At 47.0% G+C, this 10,823-nt stretch overlaps 3 protein-coding genes across 3 annotated transcripts; 2 read left to right on the top strand and 1 right to left on the bottom strand.

Annotated features, from left to right (window-relative positions):
• Positions 1-929: 929 nt before the first annotated feature.
• LOC117649202 lies at positions 930-1,644 on the top strand. The gene has a single exon (XM_034391721.1). The coding sequence runs from the start codon at positions 1,021-1,023 to the stop codon at positions 1,324-1,326; it is 306 nt and encodes a 101-aa protein (XP_034247612.1). The 5' UTR covers positions 930-1,020; the 3' UTR covers positions 1,327-1,644.
• Positions 1,645-1,792: 148 nt separating this feature from the next.
• Positions 1,793-3,615, top strand: LOC117649203. The gene is made up of 4 exons (XM_034391722.1): positions 1,793-2,598; positions 2,667-2,965; positions 3,043-3,196; positions 3,408-3,615. Exons 1-4 carry the CDS (start codon positions 1,822-1,824, stop codon positions 3,564-3,566), a joined length of 1,389 nt encoding a protein of 462 aa, XP_034247613.1. The 5' UTR covers positions 1,793-1,821; the 3' UTR covers positions 3,567-3,615.
• LOC117649196 (active breakpoint cluster region-related protein) lies at positions 3,560-10,726 on the bottom strand. The gene is made up of 14 exons (XM_034391703.1): positions 9,934-10,726; positions 9,547-9,814; positions 9,271-9,451; positions 8,996-9,185; positions 8,613-8,909; positions 8,331-8,537; positions 8,003-8,245; positions 7,531-7,902; positions 7,254-7,443; positions 6,979-7,175; positions 6,706-6,875; positions 6,482-6,621; positions 6,156-6,399; positions 3,560-6,069 (listed from the first exon to the last, which is right to left on the bottom strand). The coding sequence occupies exons 1-14, from the start codon at positions 10,597-10,599 to the stop codon at positions 5,880-5,882; spliced, it is 3,555 nt and encodes a 1,184-aa protein (XP_034247594.1). The 5' UTR covers positions 10,600-10,726; the 3' UTR covers positions 3,560-5,879.
• Positions 10,727-10,823: the final 97 nt, after the last annotated feature.

Genomic DNA, 10,823 nt, shown 5'->3' with positions numbered 1-10,823 from the left:
GTATAAAATGTTATTCAAGCCACAAATAGGTGCCATGTCATGTCAATTGGGAGAAGGTTGACCAGTATTAAAACTCCACATATTTGGTTATTGATTTAGATGTAGTAAAAAGTATTATCTATGTTTGTAACATACGCTACGTATAAACAAAGTCTATAAAATTAATAAATTTATTTCAAAGTACGTAACCACGGTGCCATCCTTTATTTGGCCACTCCCCTCAGTCTGAATGGCGTAGGTGTACACTACATGTGATGGTTGGCAAGGTCAGAGGCAGGAGGAAGCCTGCTCCGCGGTCCACCCTTCGGCCTTAGGCCCACATCCATAACATTTCTGACGTGCCTGCCCACTCGTAAACAAGGACACCCCGCACCCCGCCCTCTTCCCCCAGGGCCCAGCAGCCCCGCAGCCCCGCAGGCCGATTCTGAACAGTGGTTTGGTTGCTCGGTCTCTCTCGCACTCACGGGGCGTTGCGCAGGGCCCGTAGGGGTGTGCGGTGGGAACGGCCGGGGCTGCGGCAAGCGGCGGCAGGCGGCGGCAGGCGGCGGCAAGGCGGGAGTGCTGCTGGGCCGTGCTGGGCGCGGGACGTGGTCGACGTGGACGTGGGTTATGTGACTCCCGAAATAGCAGCATGGCGGCCACGCCTCACTTTACACCGGGCTGACCGAAAGAGGTTCACTGGTGTAAGCAAATCAAAACACAGCGACTGGCGCGGGCAGGCCAGTACACTGAATCTGAGAGTCGTTTCCGTCGCTCTGTCTCTCTCGCACATAAGGGCGCTCCGTATGGGTGCGAGAGAGAGTGAGAGAGCGACTCTCAGAGTCAGTCTGCAGTGCTGGGGTGGGAGGAAGCCGCGAAGCCGCGAACATGGAGGGCATTCGGGCAGTGGGCAGCGCGCGGGTGTGCGCTGGCTCAGTCGGGCTGCTAGGCTGCCCTGGGCTGCCCGCAGGCAGCTGCTCGTCGGCTCCCTCTCCTCGCCCAGGTCGTGGACTTGGGGACCTGAACGGCGTTCACTCGAAGATGGCGTCACGCCGGCCTCCTTCGGTCCAGGACATGACGCTGCAGGAGTGCAGGCAGTTCGTCGCCAACAACTGCACGGCCTTCCTGGGGGCGGACCACGGCGGCCTCGGCGCGGGGCCGCGCAGGCCGGACGCCGACGAGGACCTGGGGGCCAAGGTCGGGGCGGCGGAAGGCCGGAACCTGGACGAGTTCCAGATCGTCAAGGCCGTGGTGCTGGGCCTCGTCACCTGCATCATCCTGCTGTGCATCTGCAAGATGGTGTTCCAGGTGTTCGTCCGGTACGCGACCAAGGCCGACGACAGGTGACACGGTGCCGCCAGGTTGGTCTGGGCTGTTCGGCTGGCCGTTAGATTCCTGCGAAGCCCATTCCAGTGTGCCCGCGACATCTTGAGTATCTTCTCCCCGAGCACAGTGCACCAGCCGCACTAGTGCGCGTGAATGGGTCATGAATGGCTATTCGTGGTGCCGGGGCATGCCGGAGCGTGCCGGGGGCGGACGGCGGCTAGCTTGTTGAAATTGCGTGGCAGCAGCGGGGCCGAGGGGGCCGAGGCCGCCGAGGCCGAGCCAGGCAGTAATAATGGCGAGGCATCATTGTCGAGCTGGCCTGCACACACACGAGCGCGCCGCGGGGGCCAGCCGCGCCAGCCGCCGGGCCGGCCAGCCCCAATCACAATGGCCACAGACAATGGGCCGGCCGCGGCGTCGCGACCCGCGGCCGCGTCCCCCATGGCGCCGCCGCCGCCGCCTGCAGCGACGCGGGGCTGTGACTGACCATGCTGGCCGTGGCGCGCGTGGCCCGGCATGGACCATCGGGCTGACCCGCCCCCCGAAGAACGCGAAGCACGAGAAGCACCCGACGGCCGAGGGGGGTCCACGGCAGCGCCGAGCTGTGACGCCCAGGAGCAGCCCGATGACGACGACGGCCTGCGCCAACGCACCACGCCCAGGTGCCCAGGTGGGACGCAGCGGGCAGGGCGGCAGGGCCGAGCGTTCGGCGCCGTGCGTCCGTTTCGCGGAGTAACAAGTTTAACTGTGGTCCCTACTCCTACGAGGCGCAGCCTGTCCGCTTGGTCGGACTCGGAGGTCGCGGAGGAGCAGTTCGAAGAGGACCAGGACCAGCTTGGCGGTAAGGGGACTTTCCTGGCTGCTTGCAGCGCGCTGCGCCAGCCTCGTCATCCGCCAGTCTTCCCGCCACGCTCTGCTCCAGGCCTTCCTGCCTACGACGACGTCCTCGACCTCATCATCCTCGACCTGGACGACGACGACCTGGGCGATGACGACGTGCCCGCCGCCCCGCAACCGACCTCCCCGACCTGGTCTCTCGCGGTGATGCCGACCTCGGCAGAAAGCAGGCCGCCCGCCCTACCCGCCGCCACGGCCGCCACGGCCGCCACGGCGGACAGCGGCCCGTCCGCACCTTCGCGCCCCGCCAACGACACCAGCGAGTACTACACGGGCCTCGGGAAGCGCCTGGAGCAGTTCGCGCCGCTGGCAGTCCCCATGGACCCGCTGGACCCCGAGAACCAGGGCCGCATCCGGGAGAGGCTGGCCGTCATCGAACGCTTCCGCGCCCAGAACGTGAGTGCCGCTCCGTCTCCACCGTGACCGTCCTGCCTTGTGTAACGCTCCTCAAGGCGGTCCAGGAGGCCGCCAACGCCGCCAACGCCGCCAACGCCGAGGCCGCGGCCCTGGCGAGGCAAGACAGCGGCACCCCCATCTGCCGCATCTGCCGCGACACCTACCCCTACGGCGCCACCGAGGCCGAGGTCGAGGACGCAGACGCAGTGCCGGGGGCTGGAGGCGCTGGGTCCCTGGTGTCGCCCTGCGAGTGCCGCGGCACCGTGGCCCGCGTGCACATGACCTGCCTGGAGCGCTGGCTGGCCGAGAGCGATTCCTCTTGCTGCGAGCTGTGCGGCCATCAGTACACCACCATTCGCACGCCCAGGTGGCGCACGAGATTCCACCCCCGGTCCAGACACTTGTTTCTCGTTTTATTCTTTGTTCATTGCCTTGCCACGCCAGCTACAGCGTGCTCGCCTCTATCCCTGCATGGGTGATTCACACCGGGAGCGTGGATTTGCTCTTCGACATAGTGGCATTCATCATCTTCACGCCAGTGACGCTCTTCGGGACCCATCTGCTTGGAGTCAATGCAGACGACGCGCCTTACTTTCAGGTTGGCCCACTGTATGAGCCCACTTTCAGTACCTTGGTAGAGGAAAGGTGGTGTTGTTACAGACCAGTTTGTGAAGTATTGTATTACATCGTAAATGAGTTGGCGATTCAGAATGAACCTCACGTTACTGTTTCTTGACTCCTTGTTTTATTCAAAAACTAAAAAGAAATCCTTCTTGGACATGACTGTAAGCATTTGGCGTGCGTTCCAGGTTTCCATCATGGCTGCGCTTGACTTGGTGTACTCGGCGTGGCTCGCCATGCGGCTGCACTACCATGCCAATCGCTGGTATTCATGGTGGCGCCGGAAGTCAACGGTAAAAGTTATATTGGACAGGGAAGAAAAGAAGAATCGACAAACAGATTCTTAGTATAGCTTTATTACACTATTCAACCCAAAATACATTTCCAAATATAAAAGTAGTTGTGTAAGACACAGTCATGCACAATACAAAATTTAGTTATGTTCACAACTTGGATGAAAATAATGCAATTATGTCTACATAACAAATATATACTGTACAAACAGTATGGAAATTGAGTAGCATAGAGCAAGACCTCTGGCAAGTAATAATAATATATTTATATAATGATTAAACAGAAGCATACCTGGACTACTCTAAAATTGCTGCTCAATTTGAAGGAATTAATAACACAACAAAAATTCTGCATAGTAACATTTTGCTTTAAGCTGCTCTCTATGACTAGATGATAATATTGACTGACATTACTAATATGCACCAATGAATAAAATGCTCTACTTCTTCAACAATATTTTAGAGCTGACTAGTCGAGTCTTAACACGACCATGCCACTCGTATTTTAAGCTCTGATAAAGAACAAACAAAACTGTAGCAAAGATTAATGGTTTATAAACAAGACATGAAAGGCTCATTCTTTTTTTCTCTTAAAGACACCGCACATCAAGAAAATTTTTAACCTTTGTTGTTGATTAAGGTAGATTAGAAACAAACTTGAGCAAAAGTGACTTCCACAAAATATGGTCCATTTGATTAAGTCTTTCTCGCAGAACAATAACTTTCTGTGATGGTGATGTACACAAGTCTTAAATTGAAACATGACAGAAAAATTCCACTTCTGCCACAAGGAAGAGATGGATTTGATTCATGGTCAAGGAAAAATATCTCCTTCAAAATTACCAAGGCATTTACACCAAAGGCAATGTTATTCTTTTTCGATGTAAAAAAAAGTTGGCACAAACTAATGAAAAACAACAAGTCTCTATTGGAAACATGAGCCAAAATTCTCATTCCAAAATCACTTTTATAAAACACTTGCACCAGCGGAAGTAAAAAGTAACAAACTGACGTATAAAAGTACAAATTAAGTTCTACAGTGGAATGAAAAGAGCACCAGTAACGGTTCCATTTCTCAGTGCAATCTCCTAAATCTAGATCTTGCAATCTGAGAGATGATTGAGATGAAAACCTTGAGACACACTAAAGTACGTATTTTGTCTCCATATTAAAAAATCTATGTTCAAAACACACAGGTTGTATTGACCCAAATTGACGTAAGTAAATTTAAAAATCACTTGATCAGTGATGTAAGTTCAGTAAAAATTATGGATACAAAAATTAGGAGGGAAACTTAGTTGCAACAAGGAGAAGTACAGGTTTACAAAATATAACATTAAAAGAGGAACAAGATAGAAGTCTTATCAATGAGCTTTAGTTCAAGAAAATGTGATGTCTCAGGCAAAATTACCAATGAAGAGCACTATAATTATTTTTGTAGTGAGATGAAGTAGACAGAGAATTCACAGCCCACCAAATCCAGCATGGGTGCTAATGATCTTCTGCTAGGTAACTTAATTGGTCATTCCCCTCACTCAACTACCCCCACCATCCCTACTTACTATAAATAAATCAAAATTTTCAAACATCAAACTTTTGACAAAAAAAAAGGACAGGAAAAAATTAATTAAAGACAAAATACCAGCATCATAGATGACCATGATGAATCAAGGCATGTGTTGTTTGAATTTGAAGCCATACTCATCTCCTTGATTCTTCCAGCAAATGCATGGCAAAATTGTCTCTTACCATCCTGAAGAAGAGGTTTGATATCTCCTTCATATCCATAGTTCAAGCATCATGTTTAGATTTTGATACAAATCAGTGATCATATTTAAGTAAGGCAAAGCCCACTTGGATTCTAATAATAAAAAAAACAGTTTCAGTCCTGATGAATATCGGAACACAAAGATGTGAGCAGTAGTGATCTTTCCGTATTTGGTGCACTTTGTAATCACTTACACAATGTATTTGAATGCTATAAATAACATGGACCTTGATAAAAAATGTATCACATATGGAGTGTGTTCAAAAGTACATAATGTGTGAAGTAAACAAAAAAAAAAAAAAAAAAAAACCTTCACAAATACAGATTTAGCAGTCTTTGGAAAATCATAATATGCTTGTTTGTGAAACACATCTTGTTTCACAGAAATACTGATATTCAAATTTGTGAGGAACTGCATGTAGTCTTTTCAATGACAGCAAGCTAAAGAAATGCCTGCACATCTTCAGTAACTTTAACATAACCAAAAGGTTTATCACCATACTGTCGTTGCTTTCTTTCATTACGCCACTTACACAATAGGTCCCTAATAAGACAGCTTCTACTTTTGTTCGCAGGACCTAGACAGATAACTGTTGCTCTTATTTCTGGGATTGCTGCAAAAAGTGATACAAAATACCAGCCTGAGCCATGACGTCTACTGTGCCAGCTGCCAATGGATCCCTTGTCTTGTTGCTGTCCAATTTGGACCCTGGCCGCAAGAGAGTGGGTCCAAACACGGTAGCCAAATTGTGCATTGACATTTTGTTCTGTGCCTCATGTTGATTCACCCTGCACAACAAAAATTAAAATTTAGCAAAAATAGAATGCTTAAGGACGGTCCAGGCAATCTATAAGATCAGAAAGCACAATATTACCTTATGAGATGACTGATGATGTAATTTATGATGCCCTGATTAAGTGGTGGAAGCAAATTGAAACACTGTTCCAGAGCTTGAGTCCGAGCATCACCTTCCCTGTTTCCATTGAAGGCTTGGAAAAATTTAGGATACAGCTCATCAGTAAAGAGAGCTTCTGGGAGCTCCCTTAAATACAATTTCAGCACTCCTGTGGCTGAATGAATGTCCACATCTTTAAGTAACTGCTCTGCTTCATAGGAATCTGAACAGAAAATATTTTTTTAAATGATGAAAACACGTTTAAGAAAGCACACACATTGAACAAAAAATATCAGTTGGCTTACTTGTTTCAAAAGACTTTTTAAGGCGATTCAGATCAGATGCAGAGCCCGAAACTCGGTACACCCCAACCTCATTCATTCCACGTCTTTCTACCTCACGTATGCAGCTTGTGATTATGAAAGGGACGGGCCGTTTTTGTCGCCTAAAATAAAAACAGAAGTAAATGAGTTCACTTCAAATGAACAATCTCATTTTATAATAATAGTCAATTAATGCGAAGACTTACTTGCACACTTGAACAATTTTAGCACCAAACAAAGCTCCTGCTTTTGCAGTAGGAACTCTTCTTAAAGTAACTTCACTAGGGACAAATCGCAGGGAAAGTGTCAAATATAAGTTATTCAGTTCAACAGTTTGTTCAACCAGCTTTTGTTCCGATAGCCACGAACGGCTTAGCTGAAATATCAAATTGAATTAATTAAGATAAGTTACAACCTTGGTTACAACAAATTTGAAAACCAACACTAAAAATATACATCATGAGATGGCAATGCCTTACCTTGTGGGTACACTTAGCACGGAGGAGAGGTCTTTCTGCAGCTTCTTCATACAGTAATATACGAAGATTTTGAGCTCCTTCTAGTTCAATGACAAAAGATTCATCCCAACGAGGGCATGAGGAATTACACACAAGTTTGGTCTTAGCCTTGCGAAAATAGTGCCCATACGAATCAAGCTCAATACAGATGTAAAGATCTGAAAAAATAAATTAATTAAAAATGGTTCTTCTGTGAAGCACAACTGATGAAATGACAATAATTATCAGATACAAACCAGCAGCTTGATCAAGTCCAGTCAATTCTTTTAAAGTTAAATGTAGATCACCCACAAGTAAGCTTTCATCTTTTCCCGATCTCAGCAGATAAGAACCCATATTTGTCTTCAGATAACTGCGGCAAGCTGTGATCCAAGCTTGGAGCTCTAGCATTGATACAGTTACAGCTGGCCCAGGAAGCTGAGAGCTCTGAAACAGTAAAACAATATATTTGGCTTTGTTCCAAAGAGCGGCAAGTGCACAATGTAAACAAGTAACTAAGTCTTTGAAAACTACCTGCAATGCATGCACTGCTTCAATCCATTGTGTTCGTTCAAATTCTGATGATAAAAAGAATGTGTAAGCCCTTGAAGTGCGGTTTCCCACACGAAAGACAAGGTTTGGAGATGCTAAAACCAACTGAGCCTCCAAGTCTGCAAGCTTTTTTCTATGTTTCTCAGAACGAGATGATCTACGTTGTCTTTCTACACCAACAGCTCTCTGTTCCCACAAAAGCTGGTCACGTACTGTAGATGCAGCACTTTTCAAGGCAACGATATTAGGAGGACTGCTTTCTCTAGGCTCTATACCAGGTTCTTCAAATATCACAATATCTGATAGTGGTATGTACCACTTCAATTCAAATGTATATTTTTCTCTTCCAGATGCCTTAAATTTTAAGATGGATATTAGTTAACATTACGATACATCATAGAGACACCAAAATTATATTCAAAAAATTCAAAATGAAAAAAAAAAGACTCTTTACCTTATATTTAGCACAAGCAATGACATCATTGAAAAGAAAAAGGTGTCTGAGCTTTCTGTGGCCGTCAGCAAGTTCAACAATGAAGGAATTACGGACCAACCGCCGCTGTGCCCTGTCTGCAGCAGGGAACATAGCCTTTGTATGTATCATATTGAACTCATCCAGGAAGCTTTGAGTTAACTCCAAAGCTTCAGATAATGTTTTATGGTCTGGATGCGAGAGGGGTGTGTACTTAAGCAGGTCCTGAAAGAGAAAAACACACCATGAAAATTTTTAAAAAATGATCCAGTTAGCCTAAGTTTGAATTTAAAAAGTGGAAAAAACATACATGCAAAACAAGAGCATTCTTCTGGACTCGGGCCACAGGCTTGTGAAGTAAATCTTCAAGTGAAACATTTTGACCCGATTGGGATGGGAGTGGAATGTCTCGGGTCAGTTTATTGAACTGATTGCTGTTGGCCGAGCAGCGCCCCACTGTATCGACAGCTCGCGAATAGTTATGTAGAAAGGCTCCATAAACATTGATGTTGCTTGCCTGCACAAGACACAATATTAAAATTGTGTGTTATTCAACTCAAGACTATTAATTATATAGAATGAATATAATTACCATGATTTTGAAGTGATCACCAATCGTAAGACGCCCATCCCAATTGAGTGATCTTTTTTGTAGGCCCTCTAAGAAGGCCTGGTGAAGTCGGTGAAGATCAGGGATTTTGTAGAAGACTGTATTTAGGTCCTGCTCGGAAATGACAGGCTGTGATGTGCCCAGAGTGGCTTTCATTGCTTTCATATACTGTACCAATACAGCCAAGCATTCCACATATAAAGTCTCACTCTCCATAATACTTGAGATTATACATCTATACATGGTCATGCGTTCTGCTTCTGCCTTGTCTCCAGTATTCTAAAGAAAAATAAATTGAACAAAGACGTGTTGTACTTTAAATTGTTCCACCATTATTGATCAATTAGCAGGCATCAGCCCCTTACAGATGTTAAGGATGATTCCAATGATGATGAGCTGCCGGTGGTAGCATAGTTAGCTTCAGAGAAGCTTCCTGTACTCAGAAGATCATCATTGGGCTCCGTATCAATCGATATTGTTCGCATTAAAGGGGGCACTTCTCCATCATCTTCTGACTCCACAGAGCTGCTGCGAGTTGCAGCCCCAGCTCTTTGCCTGGAACAATTTCAATGTCAGTTAATCAAAGTAGAGAAAAACTTTTGAGTTAATTAAAAGTGCAATTGGACAAATGTTGACTTACATGATAAAATAATCAATATTGACATAATTTGAGTTCTTGCCAGGACTCTCTGGCTCACAAGTAAAAACAGGAGATGGTGAGGCACCTTTATTTTGCAGCCATGCATGGCTTGGCAAAGTCGCACTTTTAGCATCTTCACTGTCTTCCGTAAACTCTGATTCATCAACATCAGAAACTAGACCTGAAGGAAACCATACCATATCTTGGTTAATTACATAATTTTCAAAATTGAATTACTAGATAAAAATAATAAGCAAATAAAAGCCAATCACATACCACCATCTAAAGGCACAGAGTCATAATACGGCTCTTCCTCCTCTTCATCTTCAACCAAATCAATGGGATCCCTGTAATCGGGGTCCTTATCAAGGGCAGCATCGAGCGCACTTTGAGATGCCTCGGCAGCCTCCACAGCCTCATTCAATGCCGCAACAGCAGCGTCTTCTTCTTCCTTGCGCTTTTTAGCTTCAGCTGGGCTGACAGGTGCTTCAGGGCTTGCGTCTTTGCATTTACTGAATCTTTTAGGAGGTGGAATAGGAGGAGCCTAAAACCAAAAATCATTTCCATTATTGAATTGATAATAGACGAGCACTTGTAATCTTTAAACATTCATCAAGAGGACCACATAAACAAACATCAACCCCTGTACTCAAAGCAACAAACCTTTCTGACAGGTGCCGCTTGATTGACAGTTGGACTGCTGGAAGGAGGACTTTGCTTCTCAGAAACACCATTATTCTTGTCACCTTTAGCGTTAACGCTGTTCACCTCAATAACTGTGATGTAATTGGAGGGGTCTGGGGAAATGCCTGTGCTGGTTTCTTCCTGGATGGGGGCCACCTCCTGCTCCAGGGCCTCATGAGCCTCATGACTGTTAGGGGACGAATTCTGAACAGGCTGCGACGGGGACGACGGGGACGAAAGGTCCGTCTCCGACAGGCCGCGAGACAGCTCTGAAATGCACTGGTCGATCGAGTCCTTGCTGCCGGACTTGATGATCCTGGAGTCGAACTCGTCCGAATTGTCGTCATCCCCTACAGACGACCCTAACCCCACCTGATTTCTGTGACTCCGGCCCCTGTTGCCGTCGGTCACCTTGCGCGGTGCCGGCTCCACGCTGTTCTCTCTCTTGCTGGCAGCCACATCCTGGAGAAGGCGTTCCAAATACTCGACGTAGAATTCTTCCTTCTCGAGCTCCTCCCTCAGGACGGCGACCTTTTGTTTGTGTTTGGCTAAGTTGGCCCTCACATCCTCTTCCCAAGCTGCTGGCAGGTCACTGTTGGGAAAACGTTTCACCCAGACCCGTCTAAAATCCCCAAACACACTCATTTCAGCACAAATAATGCATCTTGACTTTCATTGATGATAACACCACAACAAAATCGGCAGGTTGCGGATGTTTTGTCAACTCTGATTCACTGCGACGACAGGCGACAGCAGCCAACAGCGAAAGAGGCACAGGGGCGGAACAAGATGGGTGTTGCCCGACCGGCAATGCAGAAGGGAGATATTTTGATTTTTACCATGTTATCTGTGTGTGTGCTGCCAACTCT

Source organism: Thrips palmi, unplaced genomic scaffold (genome assembly GCF_012932325.1).
Source record: "Thrips palmi isolate BJ-2018 unplaced genomic scaffold, TpBJ-2018v1 HiC_scaffold_4, whole genome shotgun sequence".
NCBI classification, from domain to species: domain Eukaryota; kingdom Metazoa; phylum Arthropoda; class Insecta; order Thysanoptera; family Thripidae; genus Thrips; species Thrips palmi.
The sequence above is the reverse complement of the archived record's forward strand: the minus strand, read 5'-3'. Positions and strand labels throughout refer to the sequence as shown.